At 39.3% G+C, this 27,450-nt stretch overlaps 1 protein-coding gene across 2 annotated transcripts; it reads right to left on the bottom strand.

The window, feature by feature from the left end:
* Positions 1-297: 297 nt before the first annotated feature.
* On the bottom strand, positions 298-27,450 carry NAPG (NSF attachment protein gamma). Of its 2 annotated transcripts, XM_032152823.2 has the most exons (13): positions 27,257-27,449; positions 22,571-22,638; positions 20,622-20,706; positions 19,862-19,879; positions 18,919-18,949; positions 13,531-13,640; positions 13,348-13,414; positions 13,008-13,078; positions 6,690-6,768; positions 4,727-4,806; positions 4,013-4,142; positions 2,860-3,037; positions 298-1,912 (listed from the first exon to the last, which is right to left on the bottom strand). In XM_032152823.2, exons 1-12 carry the CDS (start codon positions 27,310-27,312, stop codon positions 2,894-2,896), a joined length of 939 nt encoding a protein of 312 aa, XP_032008714.1. In that variant the 5' UTR covers positions 27,313-27,449; the 3' UTR covers positions 298-1,912; positions 2,860-2,893. The 2 variants fall into 2 exon arrangements, with proteins under 2 accessions (XP_032008714.1, XP_032008713.1); XM_032152822.2 differs by having other exon boundaries at positions 298-3,037; positions 27,257-27,450.

Raw genomic sequence — 27,450 nt, 5'->3', positions numbered from 1 at the left:
TCACTTAACCCAATCAAAGAATTACTCTCTTGGAAGATGTATTAGTCTTCCATCTCACCAAACAGCAGTATATTGTAGTATTACAATAACTGAATGACTGGTATTTTAAGAAGCTCAAACAGTTTAAATTCCCAAAGGTACCTTGCTCCCAAAGAGCAGAAAAGACAACTGCAGATAACAAAATACTGTCCTTGTAAAATAATGCTGAAGTCATATAATTAAGAGAATGTGTCCCTGGAAAAAAGAAAATTAACAAGCTAAACAAAATAAATAATACAAAGAATAATCATATTTATATAGCTTCAGGTTTTATTTTCATAATTATCTTCCTATAGAAGCAATAATCTATATTTCCATAACAACACATTTAATATTCTAGTCATCAGAGTTGGAAAAAATAGGAATAAAGCAGATTCCATACAGAAATACCATACTCTGCATATGTACAAATAAATTCAATATATTAAATCTATTTTGTAGCTGGACTTCACTTACAATGTAACAGAACATTGAATATTAGATTCTGAGCATATTCATGCAGACTTCCACTTTGGTGAAAGTGATGACAGTGGAGTTCTGGAAGACAATTTTTCTTGTAAACACCAAGTTTTACACTTTGGACTATGCTCTCAAGATAGAAACTTATGAGTGGAAAAAGAAAATGTATAAATGTGAAACAAATATTCTTTACCGCACAGAATAACCCTGACAACAAAGAATATCCCCACGTCCTGGTTATTCAGTCCTCACCGTGGGCAGGAAGGGTGAAGGAGGCTGCACTTGGACACAGCCTTTTGTGTGGTTTAAAGCCCAGCTGCGCTGCTGCTACAGAACGCACTTCATCATCACCTTTTTTAAAAAAAGTTTTCAGTACATAAGAAGGGTAAAACCAAAAAATTTTTTCCCCAAGACTTTAATGGGTAATATGATCTATAAATAGTCTACAATATCTTTTAAGTATTGCCAAATCGGTTTAAACAGATTACTAATTAGCTCAAATGAGCATTAATGTAGACTCCAGAAGTTTCCGATTGGATCTAAAGGATACAAGCCGCAATGATGGGATCTTTGAAACACTGCAATGTCCTTAAATGCAAATGTCTACATATAGCTTGTTCACAGTTAATCCCAATATCATTAATAAAAATGAGATGCTACCTGAAGAACTATGCCAATAAATTAAGGAAGAAAAACATTAAATTTATTAGCATTTTGTATCCGACTTACAATAAAGACTGTATACCAACATCCACGCACCCAAGACCACCTCCCAAAGGAGGATGCTATTCTGTCTAAGCTCTCCCACAGAACTGTGACTAAAATCACTTCTGATACTCCAACTTAGTGTTTTCAGAAAGTCTAGCAAAATTAAGCAACCTATACTCAAATAAGGTATGACTCTAAAAGAGACAGAGACCGGGCATGAAGAAGCAGGAAATTACTTTGGCAGCGTGTACCTGCAGAACGTACACTGCTGGTGTTTGTAGCCTCTTTCCAATTAACAGATTATGAGATGGGTCTAAGCCACACAGGGTGAAAAAGGAATGTTTCGAAAACAGCATTTTAGGAAATAACTATAAAGGATCAATATATTGGCAGTGTGGTGTTTTAAATATTGTCTTTCTAAAACAATTCTTCCCTTTCAGCTAAGTTTTCATAGTATATAGCATTTTCCATGTCAAGTTACGACGGAGTTACAATCACAATAAACCAAATTATTTTGGAGGGAAGAAATATATCTGTATTAGATTGATGGAAACGTTACCTCATTCTTACAATGTTAGAAAGATATTCGTAGGCTGGGTGAGATGGCTTATGTCTACAATCCCAGCACTTTGGGAGGCCAAGGCAGGCAGACGGCTTGAGCTTAGGAGTTTGAGAACAGCCTGTGCAACATGGAGCAACCCCATCTCTACAAAAAAATATCAAAAAATAAAAAATAAAAAATTAAAAATAAAAACATTAGCCTGGCGTGGTGGTGCACGCCTGTAGTCCCAGCTACTCGGGACTGAGGTGGCAGAATCACCTGAGTCCAGGAGAGGCTGCAGGGAGCTGTGATTGTGCCACTGCACTCTAGCCTGGGCAACAGAGTGAGACCCTTAAAAAACCAAAAACAAACAAACAAACAAACAAAAAGGTATTCATTACCCATTAGCTCCTATTTGGTCAAGAACCAAGTAGATTTGAAGACAGTCACTGTATGTATTTTTTAGATAGAAGAAATATCCACACTTCAGAGAGGACTGAAGATATTTATAGATCACTTTAATATGCTACCTTCAAAATTTTTCAAACTCATAATATATAAGAGCTTCAATGCATCTTTTATTGGGCTAAATAATATTGTAAGGCTCAAAATAAATTCCTGTCCCCATCTCATCTCTGAAAAGACTTAATAATTTAAATGTATGTAACATCATGGGGGATAAATTTCCTTTTCAAAACAAAACAAATTTTAAAATAATTTTTTATCAGTAAACATCACTTTTAGCAGCAATTATTAAATGAAACGTAAAAAAAATTCAATAACAGTAACTTACAAGCGTCCAAGAGAGAAGAATAACTATGCTTATTACCCCTTTTGTTTAGAACATAATTTATGTATAATTTGGCTTGCAAATTTTTTAATCAACTGTATTAAAACATGACAGTACATTTTCTGTTAATTCCTGCTGGTGTCTTAGAAAAGGTCTTATGAAAAGAAAAAGATATGCTTCACAGGTAATGGATACAATGAGTGATTTGGGAAGATGGTAACTAAAAACTAGTCTTCATTAGGATCCAAAATCATGACTATAATGAAGTACAGATACCCCTAATCTATTCCCAAGTCCTTGAAATAGCATGTCAGGATTTTACCTTTGTTTCCCTTTTCTTTTCAGCAAGCGAAATACTAGCATAGTCCTCCTGAGTATTCGTCTTCCTCTTCATCAGCAGCTGTGGCAGTGACACCATCAGGCTTGGCCTGTGGTGTTGCAGGTGATTTCTTCTTGATTCCCCCTCCTGGAACCACCAAACTCAGGCCCAGCTTAGCATACTGTCAACAACAGAACATGTTCTTAAAAGCTGGATAACTAGAATCCTGACACGTTTTACTCAGCTCTAAAAAGACATAGCCTGGCTCTCCACCCTCATGAACACCAATTCTACCATTCAGATGGAAAAACAAAACCCAACAATGCTGTTACCCAGATGCCTCATGACCATGGTGGGACAGGTACACAACTAGTAAAAGTTTCAATTATAAATTTTTTTAATTAAAAATTTAAAAAAATATATATTTTCAAAACCTATGTAAGACATTATTTAGAAAAAAATTTTTCTACATATATCATTATAATAAACAACTGAAGGCCTTAAGTTGATCTGATACTATGATGATACTCTAAAGGCCTAAGGCCAAACAGGTACAAATCTACTGAAAAAGACAAATGAGGAAAAAATAGAAACTTATAGTCACGGTTCACTTTATGTGCAAGACATCATGTGAGGATATTTCTCACACACTGAGTAATGTATTCTTCACAACACTCCAGCAAGACAGGTACTAGTGGCTTCATTTTTACAAATGAATTAACTGAGGCTTAGAGATAATTAATGACCTGCAACACGTAGCTAGTCCTCACAGATTTCCACAGGTCTACTGAATTACAAAGGCCACTACAGAATGGGCTTCTTTCAGAGAGTCCATCTAAAAGAAACGAATAAAAGCAACCTACAGAGGACAACAGATAGAGGAAAAGCTGAGAAATGAGCCTCAATTTTAAAATATGTATATGGTCAACAGTTAGATGGGTGAGTAAATGGCTATAAACCACACAACTAACATCTATTTTATCTAAATCTATGGTGAAATTCAATGCAAGTGGTCAGTTTCCTTATGAGTAGTAGTTTGAGAAGAAAAAAAGAGGTAGGGAAAAATCTCTTTAAGTACGTGGGTAAAAAATAATCTCACTAGAAACCTCTTTCTTTCAAGAGAAAAGATGAAAGCTATGCAAACAGGTCCACTTACATCATTGTCCATATACTTGAAAAGCGGTGAGTTGCAGACATCTGACACTTGATCTTGGTCTTGCTGGTCATAACCTTCAAGAAGCTGTTCCAGGGCAGCACAGTCTTCACTGCCATTGAACCCAGGGATGCTGCAGTAAGCACAAATCACACGTCTTCACCTTCTCCTTAAAAGAACACATCTCAGGCAGGGATGATTCTGCCCCTGGCATGTGACAATGTCTGGAGACATTTTGGTACTTAAAAGTGTGGGAATGCTAGTGGCATCTAGAGGGCAGAGACCGGGGATCCCGCTAACCAGCCTACAGCACACGGGACAGGCCCGACCACAAAGAATTATCCAGCCCAAATGTTAACAGTGTTGAGATTAAGACTGCTCATGTTAAACACCAAGAAAATTCCTCATTTTGATTTCTGTAACATAAATCTGAGAATTTTTTTCCCCTTTTTCTTGTTCTTTTTTTCTTAGAAAGGAATTAACGTGACTAAAATGACTAAAGTCATTCACTTCCATGGAGGTCCCCAAGAGAAAAATACAGGAAAGGAAAAAAAAAAGTGTAAAATGCCCACTGTAAAAGATGAAATGGTAGATGAGCACTCCTAAGATTTAGAAATGACAGTTTCATGGCCAGGAACATTTGTCCTAGCAGCAATCTTAGTTGTAGAAACAGAGGTGTCGACACTGCAAGTCAAGAGGGCCCAGACAACATCTTACCTATAGCTCTCCCGGACACATCTTTCTGCAGCTACATAGTCATTTCTGTGTAGATGAACTAAGACTTGAGCAATTGTTTTCTAAAACAAAAGAGAGGATCATGGTCAAATTTACATCTGTTTAATAAAGTCAATATCCAGGCAGTATTAAAAACACCCAGAGTTTAACTTTCAGAGTCTTTGTTTGTATAAATAGAGATTTATAAATGCTATAGTAACTTCCACGGGACACCTGAGGGGAAATATCCTAGAACAGTACTTTTCTAACTCTCATGTCCTGGGATTTGGCTGCTTGGGGCAAGCCTGGGATTCACCCATTTCTAACAAATTCCAGGGGGCACTCTTGCTGCTGGTCTGGGAACCGCACTTTGACACAAGCCTTAGATCACAACCACGTTTTAAAGAGAATCTCTTTCAAATATCTACACAGATTCGAGCTTGAAAAGTGAAGAAAAAAGAAGGGGGGGGGACCCATAACACCACAATGATACTTAGAATCCTTAAAAAGAAACTAGGAAAAAGATGTATGAGTGAAAACTTCACATAAAAGAAACAATGATAGTATTGATAAGGCAACAATAAAAGCAATAATAAGATCAAGGATATGACTGATAAATTACTGGCAAAATAGGTCTTCATGAAGTATTTTTCCATCTTTTGGTCTCTATTGTTTAGGTAACTTTTACTGATCTGTCTTTAAGTTCACAGTCTTCCTTCCGTCATCTCTGAGATTAAGCTTATCCAATATTTTATTTCAATAATGTATTTGTCAGTCCTAAAATTTCCATTTATTCATTTTTATAGTTTCTATAAAAATAATTTTTCCTATGAAAAACAATAGGTCCTCTTTTCTATTCATTTCAATTGTGTTTATCTTTACCTCACGGAGCAACTTACAGTTGCTTCAGTCTTTATGTGATAATGCCAATAACCCTGGTCACTGCCGGGTTGCCATCAGTTGTCTTTTCTCCTGAAAACTGGTCATATTTCCAGGTTCTTGCACGTTGAGTAATTCTGGATTGTACTGTGAATGTGATGCTGCACAGCCTCTGCTTAATTCTCAGGAGAGTACGGATGTTTTTGGCAGGTAATCACCCCAGTTAGGTTCAGACTACATGTGGTGCCTTGTTTTTGGTGGATGGAAGTTCTACACTTAATTCAAATCCTTTGCTATGTGGCTTTGGGTCTGTTCCATGCATAAGCCCTTCAGAGGGCAGTGCAACACTTTGACAGTGATGAAATCTTAGCTCTCCAAGCTTTCCGCTGCACTGCTACTTTGGGGCCTGTCTCAGCACAGCTGAAGAGTAAACCCAAGACTTGTGTAGGCCACATCCACACTCAGGGGACTCTGTTTCCAGCTCTCTCCTTTCTGGAATGGAATTTTCTCCTTGCTCTCTAGCTCATTTTCCTAGTTCCTCTGGCAAAAGAGACTGGGGTCCTTGTGGAGTTTTATCAACCTGAGCCATTATCACAGTGTAGCTCCACGCCTGGGACAAGCTTGGAGCAAAGCCAAAGAAAAGGAAAACAATGAGACCTCTTTCTCCCAGTGCTGGTTAGAAAGGCGGGATTTCTTTTGGAGTTTTCATTGTTGCAGCCTTTGCTGCCCAGCTCCACAACTGTGGGCTTCTCTCAGGGCAGGGCAACGCTGCAAGAGGAAATGGAAAAAAACCCGAGAAACTCACTCCCATGGTGGGTGTTTGCTCCTCTCCTTAGTCTGTCTGTTTTTATTTACTTTTCAGAGTTCAAGGGTGGTTGCTTTTGTATTTTATCCAGTAGTTTAGTTGTAATCAGCAGAGAAACAAGCTGTAGTGGGCTTACTCTATCTTGGTCAAAAATAGAGGCCCATGAAGTATTATTTTACAAAAACATAGAAATACCCAAAGAATCCTTTCTTAGGTACTTATTCATACCAGTATAAAAAATCATCTAATGTAATACCAAAAACAAACACTTTCAAAGAATACCTTATAACAAGTTGGATAATTCTCAATTTCCTTATAAATATTTTTTTCTTTTTGAATAGAGAGTGCCGCCTCATCAAACCTAAAACGAAACACAGAAATGTAAAACAAGCAGGTCTAAATGATCTATAGCAGAGGTCCCCTGTGAAATGTACTTGACATCATAGATTGTAAGGACACCAGGAGGACAGGTATTGCTAGCAGCTGCCCCAGGACCCAGGTTTCCACACGCTCTGCTCATCTGGCTTGCCTTTCAAATGTCTGACTCCCCACTTTCAGGCTGCACGCTGACAGAAAAAGCAAAAGAACTCAAGGATGGCTTAGGTCAAACGGGGAGTTTTAAGCTTAGTAAGGACTGTCCAATAATGAGTGTCACAACTTCTTCGTGATTTGTATTTGAGACGATCTTCGATTAAATCACCCAAGATTTCTTTCCTCTCGACTGAAAGAACATCCAGACACCCAAGGCACTTGGTGCCTTCCCCCAACTGTGTCCCTCCATCACATACTCCGCTGCTGCCCCAGTGGCCCTAGCAAGCTCTGAGGTGCCTAAAGGGGCAGCATTGAGGGGAGGCAAGTTAGAGACCTACACAAAAGCCTTCCTGCATCTTCAGTCTTCAACATTCATCTTTTCCATTGACCCTCATACATTCTCCTTTTCTTCCATTTTGCCCAATGGCAGAATGAAGATGAAACCAAGGAAAGGGGCCGCCAAAACTTTTCCCCCAAACCCTCCAGGCCCTTACCCCTTTCTCATTCCCCCAGCTCTAATTCCATCAAACCCTAATCGAATCCTCCTCTCCCTGCAAAGCTGTAGTATACTCCAAATGCCAGGACTCCCTGAGTAGTACAACTTGAGACTGAGTGAAACGTACAGTCTTTAGCCACTGCTCTCATCCCAATAAGAGTCCAAGGTTATGGGAGCAACTACCAGGGTCTGGGCATTGGGACTACACACAACCAACAGTCAAAAGGGGCAAGAGTCTGTACTATCGGGATTCAAAGGGAGGTAAGTGGTATTGTAAACCAAAGTAAAAATACAAAAATGTTATGCTTGTTATGCTATATGCTCTATTTTTCTGTCTTTTTTTTTTTTTTTTGAGACGGAGTCTCACTCTGTTGCCCAGGCTGGAGTGCAGTGGCGAGATCTCGGCTCACCGCAACCTCTGCCTTCTGGGTTCAAGTGATTCTCCTGCCTCAGCCTCCCGAGTAGCTGGGATTACAGGTGCCCCCCACCACGCCCAGTTAATTTTTGTATTTTTTTTTTTTTTGAGACGGAGTCTCGCTCTTTCACCCAGGCTGGAGTGCAGTGGCGCGATCTCGGCTCACTGCAGGCTCCGCCCCCGGGGGTTCACGCCATTCTCCTGTCTCAGCCTCCCGTGTAGCTGGGACTACGGGCGCCCGCCACCTCACCTGGCTAATTTTTTGTATTTTTTAGTAGAGACGGGGTTTCACCGTGTTAGCCAGGATGGTCTCGATCTCCTGACCTCGTGATCCGCCCGCCTCGGCCTCCCAAAGTGCTGGGATTACAGGCGTGAGCCACCGTGCCCGGCCTAATTTTTGTATTTTTAATAGAGATGGGGTTTCGCTATGTTGGCCAGGCTGGTCTCAAACTCCTGACCTCAGGTGATCCACCTGCCTCGGCCTTGCAAAGTGCTGGGATTACAGGTGTGAGCCACCACGCCTGGCCTGTATGTTATCTTTTTAAAAATAGTTGCATGTATAGACAGACACAGACACACACCACACACACAGTGGCTTGGCTTATGCTATTATGGCTACTTACATCATGAGTTGAACTGAATCTTTATGGGATGCACGCTGGCAACTTAGTGCCTTATAAAATGACACTCATAGAAGAAATGCATTCTGAATTTCCACAGGTCAACTTGATAAATTTTTGGAACAAAGTCAATTTATAAGCTGGGTTTGGTAGCAGAATTCTAAGAGCGTTCCCAACTCTTGCCCCTTGTAAACATTTCCTCTATAATCCCCCTTTAAGTGTAGGTGTGACCCTTGGAATATGATGGGCCATCCTGTGATTAGGACACAAATCAGCTGACTTCGAGTGAATCACTGTCTGTGTGGGCCTGACTTAATCAGGTGGGCCCTTCCTTATGTTAGAGGCCAGAGTGCTCCTGATGTCTCGAATTAGCAGCAAACTGCCATGCGGTGAACCACCCAGGGGGGCACATGGCCAGGAACTGAAGGCGAACTCAAAGCTGAGAGCAGTTCCTGGCCAACAGGCAACAAGAAAACAGGAATCTCTTTCACACAGCTGCAAGGAAATCAATTCTGCTAACAATCAATGAGCTTGGAAAAGGACCCAAGCCTCCGGTGAGATCAGCCCCCTCCGACACCTTGATTTCCGCCTGGTCAGACCCTAGCTCTGCTACCTAGCTACACTAGGACCTAGCTACACTGTATCCAGACTTCTGGCCTCGTGAAACTGTGAGCTAATCAGTGAGTATTGTTTTAAGCTGCTAAGTTTGTAGCACTCTGCTATGCATAAATAAAAAATTAATGCAAGGCGGACTACAGCTACATTTATCTATATCATAATTGTGACCCTGAGCTTATAACAGATCCTGTTTTATAAAATAAATTACGGTCAGAATATTCTGTGCCCATCGTGTCTAGATTACATCATTCTATTAGCAATCTCAGTATTTTAAACTTTTCGTATATTTAACTATAAAGGGTGCATTATTTACACATAAACTGTTTATTTCCTTGACATAATAATAGCATTTCTATGTACTAATATATATTTACCTAACAAAAGAGCCAAGCACTTATATGAGTTTGTAGATGAAAAAGTTGACCGACTTTGCTAAAAGACCATGAAATTAGCATACAAAGCCATCTATTTTTAAATGTATCCAGAAAAGTATTAGTTACTTATTATAATGAAACACAGATGCTTTCAACTTTTCCATCAGGTAATACTTAATATTCCTAACAAAATGACAAGAATCTGGTTTTGCTGAAAAAAGAATAAATTGTTTATATCTTCCCCAAATGAAACAAAATTGAAACCCCACAGAAGTTATGTGCAAATGGCAGAAAACTATCAAAAAACCTCATTTATCCCCAAGTTTTCAACAGACACCTTCCTTACCACAACTCAAACTGCTCCTCTGGCCCCAACTATTTCCTGAACTCCAAAACCTATTTTTAACTACCTACAGAAATGTTTAGTTTATGTGTCATATTCCCAACTAAGTTTATTACCATCACCGATAAGTTTGTTTCTATATTCCTTATCTCAGTTATTAATGGCAACATGGACAGAACCGTTATGCAAGACAGAAACCCAGTGATTCTCCTTAATAGCACACACCCCACCCCTGAACATATACACACCCAACCCTCCTTGTGTTTAGGATCTAGTGACTGTCTCAGACAACCGGTGAGAAGCAGCTCTTTTCTTTGCTAAGTGAATCTTCTAGGAGGGATTTGGGTTCACTGAGACCACATACCTTGTCTCAGAGGCACAGACCTTCTCTCAGAGGCACAAGGTCATGATCAACTTGCTGGAAAGGCCTTTTCTATTTTTTCTTTTTCTTTTTTTTTGAGATGGGAGTCTCACTGCAACCTGCGCCTCCTGGGTTCAAGCGATTCTCCAGCCTCCCGAGCAGCTGGGATTATAGGTGTGCGTCATCATGCCCAGCTAATTTTTGTATTTTTAGTAGAGAAGGAGTTTCACCACTTGGCCAGGCTAATCTTGAACTTCTGACCTCAGGTGATCCACCTGCCTCGGCCTCCCAAAGTGTCGTGATTACAGGCATGAGCCACTGCACCCAGCCTGGAAAGGCCTTTTCTAAAAAGGAACAAGGGCACTGGCCTTGGACTGACTTTAAGACCATTCCAGATGTAATCTAAATGAAACTCTGAATCACTTCTGAATTTTGACTCTCCAGAACTGAAGGAGAAGCAAGAGATTAATATATTAAATAGATTAACTTTGCTATACTAACATAAAAAGTATTAAATTAGGACATCTTACGGACTCATGTTAATGTAAAAACATTAAGTGCACTAACTAAATATAACAAACATAAAACTTTAGACTCCATGCCACAGTCTATTAGTAGATGTTGCTTGTGTGAAGTATAAAATTACCACCTGTTTAGTTCTTTTAGGCAACTGATGCAATCAAATAATAATCTAAGCACATAGTTAATATTTTCAATTATCACATAAATCATCTCAGTAATCTCTCCATCACTATAAAAGCTGCATGTTTTTTCTTACCCTGCACTATTTAAGTTCCCAATAGAAGCACCATGACAGTAGACTTAATTTTTTCATACCAAGGTACCCAGCAACACTTTTCAAAAGATCAAATTCCTTCATGTTCCTGCACAAATTTAAATTAATTTTTATATTGTTAATACATTTCAAAAATGTATTTCCATAACATTTTTGTTTAGCACAGCAGAAAGTATCATTTTAAAATACATTTTTCCTAAAAAGAAAAAAAAACCCAATAAAACAAAGTCATGAATAAAAGCCCTAGATTTATAAATGTGCCCTTTGAGCACATCTATGCAGCATTCTCACTTCTGCTGCTCATTCAACTAGCATTCTGCCCTCTGCTGAGGCTTTGAAGAATTTAACTCAGTAACTGCTTTAAAACAATGGCTTTCATCGGATGTGTCCAAACCGACTGGCAACACTGGTAATGTTTTGAGGATGATGGTAGCCCCCATCCCTAGTGGAGCTTTCTAAAGGAATATGCACAGGCAGCTGGAAAACGTTCCTCATCTCACCTCCCCTGAAAAGATCCTGGCCTCTCTCCTTTCCTGTGCCACTCCCTCTACAACACAGCTTTAGATAATCTATACCTTGAGAAACAAAAGGAAAGAAGATGTGGAAAGCAGAAATACTTCAGGGGAACTGATGCAGTCTGGACTCTCACACAAGGCTGTCCTTAACTTCTGCCTCTTCCTGCAACTTCACTTCCTCCACCTTCCATGGAGTCTTATAGTAAGGGGCTTAGCGCTCTAGAAAGGCACTAGGAGTCTTGTCAGGGAGCATCAGGAGGTGAGAACAGATGAGAAAGGAGGTAAACTATGCTAAAACTTGCCTCCTGACTGCCCTGAAAAGAATGAAGGACACTGTTTCTAAGACATGGGGCCCCTGCTCACAAGTCAGAACCTTGGTATCACCTCACAGTTCAGCTATTCTGCCACAGCCATAGCACTATCACCAAGAACAGCTCTGCTGCTATAACAAACACTTTCAGAACTAAACTGAACCATTTTTAAGTTGGGAATTGTCAGAGTTAGCATTTCAGTCACTGATTTCTGGGAAGCAACGAGTAAGTAACAAGATGAATAAAGATAATGACCCCGGACTGACATTTAAATTAAACTTTGCTTCATGATTAAAGTCCTAATTTAAAAACAAAATGAAATTTCTATTCCATTTAGACAAAAAAATACTACTCAGTGAAGGAAGGTCCTATAAACAAATTAGTTTATCTAAATGAGATTAATAGTTCATTCTAGATTAATTTATTCTCATGTTACTCTAGACAGGTTTAAATTGTATTTCAGAATCTGCAGTCTTCATGAAGAAAAAATTTAATTCAGTCTCGGATAGGATAGATTCATCAGTCATTTCTATTTTGATTCCTTGACATATTAAATGGATCTTGGGTGTTTTCTGTTACTGGGAAGCTTTGGGCAAATTTCAATTAAGATAGCTGCAGACTTACAATCTCCTAGAGATGTTTATCTTAAATATTATTGAGACAGAATTTTATTAATGAAAAAAATTGTTTACTAAAAGTAAACTGAGATAAAGTAAAAAAAAAAAAAAGGAAATCCCAATAGGATTTTAGCTTTCTGAGGTTCAACTATTTGTGCTTCAGGTCATATGTTGAAAGGATAACAAGGTAAATATTCTAGTAATGACACTATTTGTCAAGAACCTGTCAATTTTCATGGGTGAGTGTTTACGCATCTTTGTCATTTATCCTAATATTCTTATTTTTCCTCGAGAGAGATATTATAATCCAACCAAATAACAGATGAACAGAACTGTTCCCTTTCATGCTGCTGAGCCAGGGTTCAACCAATAAAAGCATGGTGCATGATAAATTTGGGCATTACACTTTCAAAAAACAGCAGATCTTTTAATATCTAATTCAATGTGCCTACTGTCTAGTAAATGTTAATATTCTTTTGTGTGGCCTGGTGTGTCTACAGCTTATACCAAAAAATTAACAAGCTATCCCTCAAATTACTTTCCAGTTCCAAATGTGGATTCACAGTATAGTTAAACACACAGCAATAGTTTTTAAAGACATACCTACGTCCTCGTACTAGTAGTCTGGAGGCTTTTCCTAGTAATTCAACTGCCTGTCGTAAGCGTTCTTCATTCTGAAGGAATCAAAGAAAAACAACTGTTGGCTGCTTTAATGTTGAAATGTTTTTATCCCATAATATTTATTTTGTAAAGAAGTAACGGCACTGGATCAAGGGGGGAATACGAAAGCTGCTAGTTCATTTCACTCTAACAGAAAAGAAATAGTGTGCAACTGTGAGCAGGGAAAAGTTTTAAAAGTAGCCACTGCGCTTCTCTATTTTCCTATATATTATTAATCTAAACATTCTAAGTAATTAAAGAAAAAAATAAGATTCAAACTTACTTCAAACACATTAGCTGTCTGTTGATATAACTGTACAGCTTTCTCTGGATCAACATTTTCTATAAGCCTGAATTAGACAAGAAAATGTGTCTTACATGAGAAATGGAAAACTTGTTTTTCAGGGACCTCTTTAAAACAAAAAGACAAGACTTCTATGCAGAGACTTGTCCATCTCACACTCACTTTCCAGCTCGCTCCAAAGCCATGGCTGCTGTGTCTGGGGTGCCATTTTCTAGATACATCATGCTGGCTTTCTCAATTAGCTGAACAGCCTCTGGTAGTTTCTGCATCTCCTTTGGGCAAAGGATACAGCAGACAGGTCAGCAAATGCACCAATTAAAGAAAAACAGAGTTAACAATCTGAAATGCAATTATTTTTTATTTTAAGTTCTGGGACACATGTGCAGAATGTGCAGGTTTGTTACGTAGGTATACATGTGCCATAGTGGTTTGCTATGCCTATCAACCCATCATCTAGGTTTTAAGCCCCACATGCATTAGGTATTTGTCCTAGTGCTCTCCCTCCCCTTAATCCCCAGCCCCCAACAGGCCCAGGAGTGTGATGTTCCCCTCCCTGTGTCCACGTGTCCTTGTGGTTCAATTCCCACTTATGAGTGAGAACACGCAGTGTTTGGTTTTCTGTTCCTGTGTTAGTTTGCCGAGAATGATGGCTTCCAGCTTCATCCATGTCCCTGCAAAGGACATGATCTCATTCTTTTTTTACAGCTGCATAGTATTCCATGGTGTATATGTACCACATTTTCTTTATCCAGTCTATCACTGATGGGCATTTGGGTTGGTTCCATGCCTTTGCTATTGTAAATGGTGCTACAATAAACATACGTGTTTATTGTATAAACATACATCTTTATAAAATGATTTATGTTCCTTTGGGCATATGCCCAGTAATGGGATTGCTGGGTCAAATGGTATTTCTGGTTCTAGATCCTTGAGGAATCCCCACACTGTCTTCCACAATGGTTGAACTAATTTACACTCCCATCAACAGTACAAAAACTTTCCTATTTCTCCACAGCCTGGCCAGCATCTATTGTTTCCTGACTTCTTAATCATCGCCATTCTGACTGGCGTGAGATCTCATTGTGGTTTTGATTTGCATTTCTCTAATGATCAGTGATGATGAGCTGTTTTTCATGTTTGTTGGCCGTATGTCTTCTTCTTATACAAGGAACTTAAATTTACAAGAAAAAAACAACCCCATCAAAAAGTGGGCAAAAGATATGAAATGCAATTATTTTATCCCTAATTCATGAAAGTAAATAACTCAAAAACATTGTATAGCAATAAATATATTTAAAATGAAATGCTTCACATGATTACTCTCCCAATCAAGCTTCATTAAACCCAACCAAAAAGGTACCAGGTAATTTCTACACAGAGTTCATCATCACTTCACAGACCTTTGGGAAATCTATGAAAATAGAAAAAACCAAAAACCTTGCTCTTTACTGTTTTCTAAGCATTTCTTATTCTTTAAACATTTACCAAGTCCCTACTACATACAAGACCTATGCCAAGGATCACAAACTGGCAGCCCAATGACTCTATCTCACTTCCAAGTGTGTTTTGCTTGATCCACGCAGTATTTTTAGATACTTTCACAAAAATTGTTTTATGGCTTTCTTAAAAAAAATATCAAAAGCTGTGGCATCAGCAGGCTTGCATCCCTGTATGGCAACAAGCTGGGGCTGGGCAGCACTGTCCCGCCACATGAGCATGCACCTCCTGGCGCTTATCCCCGCTCTTCACTTCCAAATGCCCTCCACATCCCGGCTGCTCATTCATTTCAGTTATTCCTCCATATCCCGAGTTCATCTGAGTTTGCAACCATCTTCCAAGACTGATAAATTCTGCATCTTGCTACAGATTTGCTACAAATTATACATCTCAGGATCATGCAGTCCTAATGTCTAATATCTCCAAATCAAACATTTTAAAAATAAACTTAAAAAAAAAAAAAAACACCGTTTAAAAGCTAGTTATAAAGTTTACACAAGCAACTTATTTAGTGTTGACTTGCTGTATCTTAAGGTAGGCTCCACACTGACATCTCATGGGTGGTTTACAAATCTGCCTATTCAGTCCCTTGCTAAGTTGACAAATTCATTAGGATACCCTTAACAAAACTGGTCTCATTTTCGCCAACCCCAAAACATAACTTTATTATTTAGCTATGGAAACTAACAATAACACAGACTGAAAGACACTGTATGAAATAAGACTGCTATCATTCACTCAAGCAGAATGAAATGCTAATACATTTCCAAACCTCAGTGAAAAAATAAAAACAATACTTTTTTTGTTATAAAACCAAGTCAATGAAAGATTCCGAGTCTACAATATCTGCTGAAAAATATCTGAATGAACAGGGGAGGTAAATCTAACAAAATCTCTCTCAGACACGTTAGTCCTGAGGGTCATTTTGGCTTTTAAAGAATACAACTGAACCTTGAACAGCAGAGATTTAAACTGTGCTGGTCCAATTATATGCAGACTGTTGCTCCTCTGCCACCCGAGACAGCAAAACCAACCCCTCCTCTTCGTCCTCCCCCTCCTCCTCTTCCTCCTTCTCAGCCCACTCAAACGTGAAGACTATGATGAAGATGAAGAGCCCTATGATGCTCTACTTCCACTTAAAGAACACTAAATATATTTTCTCTTCCTTATGATTTTCTTAGTATTTGCTTTTCTCTAGCTTACTTTATTGTAAGAATACAGTATAAAACATATTCCATACAACATACAACATGTGTACTAACTGACTGTTTATATTATTGATAAGACTTCCAGTCAGTAGTAGGGTAGTGGCTCATGCCTATAATCCCAGCACTTTGGGAGGCTGAGGCAGAAGTATCACTTGAGCCCAGGAGTTTGAGCCCTGCCTGGGCAACACAGCGAGAACCAGTCTCTACCAAAAAAATTAAAAAATCAGCAGGGCATGGTGGCATGCACCTATAGTCCCAGCTACTCAGGAGGCTGAGGTGGGAGGATCGCTTGAGTCCAGGAGGTTGAGGCTGCAGTAAGCCACGATTGTGCCACTGCAATCCAGCCTGGGCAACAGAGCAAGATCCTGTCTCAAAAAAACAAAAACAGGCTATTAGTAAAGTTTTTGGGGAGTAAAAAGTTATATGTAGATTTTCAACTGCACAAGGGGTTGGCATCCCAACCCCTGGGTAGTTCAAGGGTCAACTGTATTTCTTCCCCAAATTTACCTACCCACTAATTACATATATAATGTGAATCTACAACATAAAAGCATTTGGGAGGATAAAAAAAACACAGGAACTATTCGTCATGAGTTTTACCCAGTAGATAGAGCAAAAAATACATTAGAAGGCAGTATAAATGGCATCCGAGTCCTATTTGTTGTTTAAAAATAAGCAACTACATCTTCCTGTTTTTGCATAAAATCAAGTGAGGCTGTGAATAAGAGGTCCAACCACAATACCGATACTTCTCCATAAAAAATGATGAGCTGCCTACTTGAAAGTTACACCCTCCACCATAAATATACCTATTTTCAATGGCTGTGTGCCAGTGGAGCAAATAGGATATGAAATCACAGCAGTCATCAAGTGACAGAACCAAAGGTTGATCCAACAAGTTTCTGTGGCTTCCCTTGTGCATCTGTCTACAAAATGGCACTCCCCAAGCCTTTCTGGTGAATCAATGTGAAGGTCTGCATGACAAATTGGTAGAAATTTTAGCCCACAGAATTGTGGACCATGTAGCTCAGGGGTCCTGTGCTCCCAAGACAGTCCAAAGGCATTTAATTTAAATATAAGATAATGCCAGAAAGCATTTTCCTTCATCTGTTTCCCTATCCACTAAGTTAATTTTCTTTCATTCAAAGTAGTGCCTTTCCAACCCTCAAATTAAATAGATACTTGAGCAATGGAAATGATGCCTGAATAATAACTTTTGATGAAGATTCAAGTCTTAGTACAGCTGTTGTAATATAAACTGAGGCTGTGAGAATTAAAGTGTTTGAGCATTTCTTAAACAGGCACGAAGTACACTAAGAATGTAACAGCCACCTGGGAGTTTTCTAGTTCTCAGAGGAAAATGAGACACAAGAAGACCAGAGCAGATCCCCAGCTTCTTTGGCCGTAAGAGAAACTCTAGTTTCAAAGGAACTGCGGTTAATAACCTAACTTGCAGCACCAAATACCAATTCAGTTGCATGTTTGGCCAGAAAAGCTTTATTTCAATGGATATATAACAGTTTATAATAAAGAAGCATCATAATTTATTTAAACACTTTCCTATTATTATTATTACTTCGAGACAGAGTCTCGCTCTGTTGCCCAGGCTGGAGTACAGTGGTGCGATCTTGGCTCACTGCAACCTCTGCCTCCCGAGTTCAAGCAATTCTCCTGCCTCAGCCTCCTGAGTAGCTGGGATTACAGGCGCCCACCACCACGCCCAGCTAATTTTTTTATTTTTAGAAGAGACAGGGTTTCACCATGTTGGCCAGGCTGGTCTCGAACTCCTGATCTCAGGTAATCCACCCACCTTGGCCTCCCAAAGTGCTGGGATTACAGGTGTGAGCCACTACACCCAACCGCACTTTCCTATTATTCAAAATTTAGATAATTGCCATTTCTTCAAAAAACAACCTGATGCATACATCTTTGGTCTCTCTCTCTTGATGACAGATTCACAGAATTGAAATTCCTGGGTCAAAGACTATAAAATCTTTTAAATTAAGCATGTTAACAGCTATTACTATCATTCTTTAACTTTTCGGTATTTTTTATTGTTCTACAATGAGCATGTGTTCACTGAAAAAAATGAGTAAGTTCACATCATAAAAGTCATAGAAATTAAAACAAAAGCTTTACTAAGGTAAAAGTTCTTAAAAACAAAGCTTTATAATAAATACTTGAAAGCAGCTTTTACCATTTTAGAAAAAACGTTTTAAAAAAAGAAAGACAAATACTTTATTTCAACTGCCAGCTGGCATACTTTGAGAGTGGGCATCATAAAGTAGTATGTTCTGTCTCACCACAGCAGGACATTAATTCCTAGCCTGATTTTGAGGAGCAGAAGTACAAACAGTGGCATAGGTACATTAGTTGGAATATTCCATGCAGAATGAATTAAAGTAGCAAAAGCTTAAATCTGTGGTTGTTTCTGCTGCCAACCGTTATTCACACAAGTAAAAATCTCTTCTATAACCCATGTATGATAATTTTTTAATATTTATAAAATTTTACATTTAGATGTCCTTCTCAAAAGTAGAGAAACTTCCCATAGAGCTCTTTTTATAGCAATACACATCTATCCTGGTTATAGAGCTTAGAACATTACTGTTCCCAGTTCATTCCAGTACATTTTCTCTTAAATTTCACTTTTAACATTCCTTATCTTAAGACGTATAGAATCTATTCTATGGGTCCAATTAATGTTAACATGGACAGAAAATCCTAACTTAGCACCTCTTGCCTTACAGTAAGGTAGCTTTTCAACTTCAACATAAATTCTTGTTTAACATCTTGTAGTTAATTCATTTTACCTACACAACAATTGTGACATAACGTTACTGACCTTCAACATCATTCCAGCTTGCTCATAAGCTCTGCAAAGAGAATATAATTTCTCTGATGAGATCTTAACGAAATAAGGGGTAGAAGAAACTTTCTGGTGAGGAACCACTGGTAAGGAAAGTGACTTCAATTAAGATGGGCTCATGCACAACGTATCACTTCAGGCTTATATTACCACACAATATAATTTTTTATTCTTTTTTCATGGGGAATAATGGCTTAGAACATCAGACATTTGAGTTAAAGAGATTTTATTTTGCAGATGCAAAATTAAGTAAAGCTCAGTAAGGTTAAATTAATTTCCATCTGACAAACCTACACCTAAGTTTTTTTCTTGTTTGTCTGTTTTTGGGATGGAGTCTTGCCGTGTCGCCCAGGCTGGAGAGCAGAGGCATGATCTCAGCTCACTGCAACCTCCATCTCCCAGGTTCAAGCAAGTCTCCTGCCTCAGCCTCCCCAGTATCTCAGATTACAGGCACGTGCCACCACATCCAGTTAATATTTGTATTTTTAGTAGAGACAGGGTTTTTCACCAAGTTGGCCAGGCTGGTCTTGAACTCCTGACATCAAGTGATCCACCCGCCTCAGTCAACAAATAACTACTCTCCACAAGGCAGGAGAGAGCTTCCTGCTTCATTTCCACAGGCACTATTAACTATCAAACAGAGGAAAAAAGAGATCCTAACTTATTTTTTTTCCCATAGGCTACTGAACAAAATGCTCCTAATGAAATATTATGGCAAATTTAATTTAAACTCTTTACATCTTAGAGTTAGGAGTAAGTCTTAGTTTTTAAGGTTTAGGTAAAAACTGAAGCAAAGAGAAATGATTATTATTTAAATCAATACAAAATTTATAATTTGGGAAAAAATTACCAATCTACAGAAAAACGGCAACATTTAAAACACAATTTGCAAATACATGAAAACATGAAGAATACTTACTTGGCAGCATGAAAAAGACTGAATGGAAGTAACGAAGTCAAAGTTAAGGAAAAAAGAAAAAAAATAAATAGTTTCTACAGATCTACTATTTAAAGACAGTTAACTAAATCACTGACCCAGTTGGTTCCAAAAGACAAATCCTACAAACAGGTAAAAAAGAAATAATTCAATGCCTGTCAATATCGTTTAAAACTACCTAATTCCCAAAAACACTGACAAAACACTGCATAGATTTTAAACTATTTCTATTGTGCAATAATCTGAAGTTTTACTGAAGTGCAAAGTTATTATGACTACAGTTTGCAAGTAAGAGAAACATTTTTTACTGAAAAGTTTTCAAATACCTCAGGAAAATGTACTGTTTTAAACTACTCATAATTTTTATTTCAAATACCTAAGGAAAACTGTATTTAAAAAAATTGATACAGTAGTTCACGCGTTTTCAATACCTGTGCTGCTTCTTCATTCTTCAGCACATGTCTATAGATGTACTTTACTTCATCCCAATTAAAACCATCATCAGGTAAAACCACAAACAATAGAAAATAAGTTCTCAAATGTAGCTCTGCGAACCAGTGTGGACCTTATGATCAAACTCCACTATAAATGCTCCTTCAGAGTTTAAAAATACAGAATTTTTCTAATCATTTTCTAATTTAAAAACATTTTACTTCACAGGTAGTAAGGTAAATTTACAGCAAGAGAAAACAGCTTGTCAAAATCATCTGTTTAATTTCTTTGTAAAAGTTGAAAAAGATACGCCCTATTATTTTCATGGGCAACAGCTTCCCTCAGGCAGGCATCTTTTGCTTGCTCAAACTGTTTGGCATTTTTAAAAGCAACAGCTGAAATAGAAAAAAAAAAATGACTCTCTATTTCCATCATTAAAAACCTCAAATGAATCATTACTAAAATCTGCATTTTATATGAAGTATTACAAACATACCTACTTCAAATACTTAGGAAGTATCCTAAAACTATAAAATATTACTTTTTTCTAAAGCAATTTCCTTACAACTTCTCCAATTATCAGTAACTTAGGAGTATTTTTAAAACTTTTTCTTTTTTAATTGTTGACTACTGACAACAAATCAGTGTTACTTCCACTCAAAATCAAGAAGTCTTTCTAACACCAACACTCCCCAATACTCCCCAGTGACTGGCAGATTCTTTAGTTACAAAAGACAGCACCTTACTTCACCAGTTTTACCTTTGAATGGTATTTTGGGTATAGGTCATTTGATTAGGTAGAAACTGAAGGCCAATAAGCACATTTAACCGTTTTTATAATAAACCTTCCTTTTGGCACAATCTTTAAATGTCTAACAATGCATTTTTTTAAAAAAAATCTTTTATACTGTTTACTATCTATGAAAAAGATGTCTCACTGTTCAAACAGCTAAAGTATACTGCAAGCTGTTTTAAAAGTGTAATCATCAAAGCAAAACAGGAGTGCTTATAACATATGATCTTACAAATTTTGGAAAACTTATCAAGGGTTGCTTACAAACAAGCAAAAAGCATAATGCTTTAAGAACAGTGTTATTTGTTAAAAACACTCTTAAAATTCTCTTTAATGTGAAAACCAAATACTGAAACTATTCGCCTCCCTGCTTTTCCATATGTTGCTTTTTAAAAAATTTATTCTGATTAAATAGATTTTCCATAAGCCCTTAAAGAAAATAAACAAAGGATGCTTCAGTGGGAAAATTTCATCTAAAACATTTATTTTTGAATGTAGTTCATGATCTCAGAGGGGCAGAAAACAAATCTGTGTTAAATTTCCCTCACAGAGGAAACTTGCAAAATGTTATTCCCTTCTGCTACAGAAGCCTCCTTGCATGAGTAGTCCATAAAATTCATACAAAGTTTGAACTTTTAATAATTTTAAAGTATAAGATAAAGTACTTGCATGATGCAAAAAAACAGAATTTACTCAGATTTAAATAAAAGTACCGAAGACTCATTTGCTGTTTAACCAAAAGCACTTGCCCTAGATGATCTCTATGCTAGGCTAACAAATGTGATCAGGGCTATTGCTGAAATACAACGGAAAATGTGTTCAAGGTACTTCAAAATTTTGTTATATTTATACTCCAAATTGTCACAGATATGCTTAAAGCTATCATTCTGTAATTGAGAATGCTAAATTTTTAGTAAATTCCCTTTCTGTTGCATATTTTAGATTGTTTATATCTTAAAGATAAATTGATTAAAATATGTATATAGCTTAACACTTCATGAACACTGAACAGATACACTCAAAGTGAGGTTCATAAAAGACATAAAATACCAAGCAAACATATGATTTGCATATCTGCTTAAGATGAGGCTAAGTTAACAAAAAATTTAACAAATTCCTAATTCAATAGAAAGTATAATAGAGAAATATGGCAAAACTCATGGATATAGTATTCAAATAACTGGAGTTAAAGAATATATAAGCAACGCTAAAAACCCACTACTGTGTATCACCAACCCTGCCCCATCCTTGCTGTCACAGACAGCAGGTACCAGGAACTCTGACTCAGCTCTCAACACATCTGAAAATAAGTGGAAAAAAACTCAAGGGCTTGCACAATTGTTTTGTTTGTTTTTTTAACTATTAAAGCCTTGTAGAAAGCATACAAGTAAGTATTATGGTGAAATGAAGTTATCAGACTATTTTAAGATTACATACTGGAGCAACCGGACTATAGTCAAAAATACCTGCTTTTCCGTATTCAGAAGCGGCACTGTCATAATCTGGCTTCCATTTTAAAAAACCAGTTTTCAGGCTAGAATGAAAAAAAGACACAGTTAACAGAAGTTACCAACCACATTTATAAGTCAGATCTCTGCTTGTAATGACCTTCTAGGTCTTAAAAAGAAAAAAAAAAAAGAGAAGCCATCAGGCGCAAACTCTGTCACCCGCCTCCATCCAAACTTAGGCCTAACAAACACAACCTCACCTCTTTCACTCCCACTGTCACAGGTATGTGGTTTTCCTCCTAGAGGTTCTCAATTCATGGTCACTGGACCAGCACCATCAGCACTGCCTGGGAACTTACTAAAATCGTAAATTGTTGATCCCATCCCAAGCCTACAGCACCTCTGAGGTTTAACGAGCCCAAAGATGCTTTAAAGCTTTAGAACCACTGAAGCACAGTATTGACAGCAGAGGGATTCATGAAACTGACGCATAGACAAGAGGCTAGAGACATAAATGGAGGCATCATAAGCATATGTCAAGAGCATAGATGAGATCAGATCCCCTAGTGAGACTGCAGAGACAGAACAGAAAGACTAAGGAATACAATCATTCAGTGAAACAACAGAGAAAGTAGGCAAAAAAAAAAAAAAAGGTGAAAACTCGCCACCAATAAACAAGATAATCAGAAAGGGAAGGATATTACAAAAGCCAAGAGAAACTGCTTTCCAGGATCACTACAGGTTTCTTGGATACCAAACCAACGGACAATCAATTTTGAATCATTATCTTATTTGCCTTTTCCTCAATATTTTTTTCTTATTTTAAAATAATTTCAGACTTAGTTTAAACTAATTCAGTAACTGTCAAATTTGGGTGTGCATAAAAATTGCCCAAACCATCTTAAATTCCAAATTTCATTCAATTAGTGAAGGCCTGCTTGCATAGAACACTGCTTGCTTCAAATGACTCGGGGAGTATCTTAACTGAAAGATGAGGAATCCATATGAGCCCTCAGAAGTACAGCCTTCATTGTGTGACAGCCATGGGAACTGCCACAAAGTCATAGCTTTTTTTTTTTTTTTTTTTTTCCTTGAGATAGGGTCTCGCTCTGTCACCCAGGCTGGAGTGCAGTGGTATTATCTCGGCTCACTGCAACTTCTGCCTCCCAGGTTCAAGTGACTCTTGTGCCTCAGCCTCCTCTGTAGCTGGGATTACAGGCTTGAACCACCACACTCAGCTAATTTTTGAATTTTTAGTAGAGAAGAGGTTTCGCCATGTTGGCCAGGTGGTTTCGAACTCTTGGCCTCAAGTGATCCGCCCACCTCGGCCTCCCAAAGAGCTAGAATCACCAGCATGAGCCACTGTGTCCAGCTAGCTACAGTAACATTTTTTGCCAATTAAATTTATTTAACATATTTAGCATCTAAAACTTGTTTGTGTATATAGTGTTACAAGATTCAAATTAATATAAGCAATTTTTCAAGCTTACCAAGAATTTCACTGTTCAGAAAAATAATATCCTTAAATTGTGGTGTGTCTACTCGAATCCACAAAATTGAGGAAATATGCAATACGCAAAATGCTAACCCTCTGTTCCTATCCCAAAACAAACATTACATTCTGTATACTAACATAATTTTTTAAATCCCACTAAAAACAAGATACAATCATTCAGTCGCCTAATGTGCTATACACGGAAAGACCTAGAGAGTTTAAAACTGGGCAAACCATCCCAAGTCACATGAACACCACTAATAAGGAAGAAAGATATACAGCTAATTTAGGTTTAGCAGCTATACCTGTTAGTCCTTTTGACCTTTTTCTCCAAAGAATCAATAAGGAAATTGACGAATTTCCACAGAAAAAAAGAAAACAGCAAAATTACCATCTGTGTGGGGGGGATCAATTTACAAAATTACTCAGCAATATTGAACTATATCATCATTAGAAAATGGAGAAAAATCAAATATCTCCTAAGCTCCTGGCCCATTTTTCCTAACACCCACTGAGTAACTCTGTCTAGCAGCATTTCGAACTAACACTTCAAGCCTAAACTCCACACCTCCCCGCCCCACCTCCCTGCCCTAGACCTACCCACCAATCACATCCATTAACCTATATCCCTTATCTTGGCTGAAGGCCTCTCTCACTCATCTCCCAAGTTAGAAACCTAGGAGTTAACCCTTCATCTCTATATGCAGACACCTCATTAAAGCATGTCAACCCTATTGACAAATGTCACCCAATCCTACCCCTGTACTGTTACTTGAATTCAGGCCATCACCACCTCTCCCCTGAAGACAACAACCCACTAACATGTCTGGCAGTACCTTCATGGGAGAGTCACCTTTCCTCCTCTTCCATTCCCCGCATCCTGAGCATATTACTTTTCCTTGCTTCCTATCTCTACCATACCACACTGAGTAACTTCTGTTCTAGCACTGAACATCCTATTTTTAGTCCTCTGTTAACTTGTCTGCTCACCTGTGAATTCTAAGCTCTTGAAGAAGGGACCACTTTTGGTTACTCCAGTATCCTCAGTGGCTGGTACAGGTACACAGAGACACCTTTGTAAATGTTTGTTTACTGAATATGTCAAAGTCCATTCTCCACACCGCTGCCACATTTCTTTTTCTTTTCCTTTTTATTTTTTATTTTTTTTAGACAGAGTCTTGCTCTGTCTCCCAGGCTGGAATGCAGTGGCGCGACCTCCGCTCACTGCAACCTCCGCCTCTGGGGCTCAAGCGGTTCTCCAGCCTCAGCCTCCTGAGCAATTGGGATTACAGGTGCATGCCACCACACCCGGCTAGTTTTTGTATTTTTAGTAGAGACAGGGTTTCACCATGTTGGCCAGGCTGCTCTCGAACTCCTGACCTCAAGTGATCCACCCACCTCAGCCTCCCAAAGTGCTGGGATTATAGGCGTGAGCCACTGGGCCCAGCCTGCTGCCACATTTCTTTCACCAAAAGCAAATCTAACCGAGTCCACTGGTTAGATGCCTACAATAGCCATCTGAGAAGCTGTCCCTTCACAGTCTGGCCCCAACTCTTTTTCACTCCAGCTCGTCCCCTGGCACTGTGACTACACTTCATTCACTGTTCCCAGAGCACATTTTCAGGCCCATGTATAATACATACTACAGGTTGTGCAAAGAATCTCTTTCACAAGATTTTCCCTCTGTCTAAAACATTCTGTATTTCTCAAGCCCTGCTCACAAATCATCTCTTCCTCAAATTTTCTCAGGCAGAATAAACTTCTCCCTCTGGGTTATCTATGCACAGTTAATACAGCTTTTTTGTGGTCCCTATTCCACACACTATTCTTATTACAATTTTTGCGTTTGCTCCCACTAGAAAGTCAGAATGTTGTGGGAACCTCCTGCACCAGGAGAGCCCCAGTACCTTATACACTGACTGCCTCGAGTCATGTGATAGAGCTTGAGTTTTTCCACTGTTTGAACACTGGCTCTGCCATCTTTCACCTGTGCAGTCTGGGGCAAGTCGTTATGCTGCTTCCCTGAGTCTCATTTCCTCTTACGAAAAATTAGAATCTCTATTTGGAAAGTTATTGTGAAGATCTCAGCTTATGAAATTATGTATGTGAAGCATCCACCACAGAGCACAATGCTGACTTTTTTTTTTTTTTTGAGACTGAGTGTCGCTCTGTCGCCCAAGCTGGAGTGCAGTGGCGCATCTCGGCTCACTGCAAGCTCCGCCTCCCGGGTTCAGGCCATTCTCCTGCCTCAGGCTCCCGAGTAGCTTGGGACTACAGGTGCCCGCCACCACGCCCGGCTAATTTTTTTGTATTTTTAATAGAGACGGGTTTCACTGTGTTACCCAGGATGGCCTGGATCTTCTGACCTTGTGATCCGCCCGCCTCGGCCTCCCAAAGTGCTGGGATTACAGGCGTGAGCCACTGCGCCCGGCCCACAATGCTGACTATTAACTGTAACTGCCAGATAAAAATGCGCTGGAGTAATGAAGGAGGGGGGAAGAGGCTGCCAAACGGATGAATTAAGGAGAATCAGTTCAGTCCCACAAACACTTGCTGGGTGCCCACTACGTACTGTACTAGAGATGGCAGGACATACACATCAAAGGACGAACGAAGCACAGTCCCTGCCCACAGGAACAATAAAATGACAGATGACAAAGGTTCACTGAGGAGTTTTTGGGGTAAACCTATGGTCCCCTTCAACAAGGGGCTCTTCTAGGGCTGCGGTTCTCAACAGGGCGATGTTGTTCCCCAGAGGACATTTTGGGTTGCCACAAATGGGGAAGAGGTACGACCAGCACCCAGCAAGTAGAGGCCAGGGATGCTAACGAGCCTCCGATGCACAGACAGCCGCCACCACAAGGAGTCTTCAGGAGCAGAGCGCCCAAGTAGAGAAGCCCTTTTTAGCGACCAGCCCCGCAGCACTGCTCCAGGTCCTCGCCCACACCGGCTCTGGGGAGCGGACTTCCGGCGGGGTGGACCCACGGCGCTGTCCGAGGAGCAGCGGAGCTGACCCCGACCCCGACCCCGGGAGCGCGACCCCGGGAGTGTGACCCAGGAGACACCGAGCCCCGGCAGCCCCGCGGGCACCAGTGCGCCGGGCCCCCTCAGCCCTGAGCCCTCCCTCCCGCCCCGCCGGGTGGTAAGGCCGCGCCACTGAGAGACGGACCCGGCGTCCACACACAGGCCCACGGAAGGTTCTCACTCACTATTTCTCTGCTTTGGCGAGGTGTTCCAGCCCCTCATTTATCTTCTGAGCCGCCATCTCCACAGTCAGGTCTCTGACGTGGAGAGAGTGTGACCCTGCCTCTTCGTCCGGGTCCAAGAGTCCGCCCAAATAGGCGTGGGAACCCCAAGGAGGAAGCTGGTGCAGCGCGACAGTCGAGCGGCTACGGAGGGCCGG

This window comes from Hylobates moloch, unplaced genomic scaffold (assembly GCF_009828535.3).
Source record: "Hylobates moloch isolate HMO894 unplaced genomic scaffold, HMol_V3 SCAFFOLD_5, whole genome shotgun sequence".
Taxonomy (NCBI): Eukaryota; Metazoa; Chordata; class Mammalia; order Primates; family Hylobatidae; genus Hylobates; species Hylobates moloch.
This window is presented reverse-complemented; position numbering and strand designations above follow the sequence as displayed.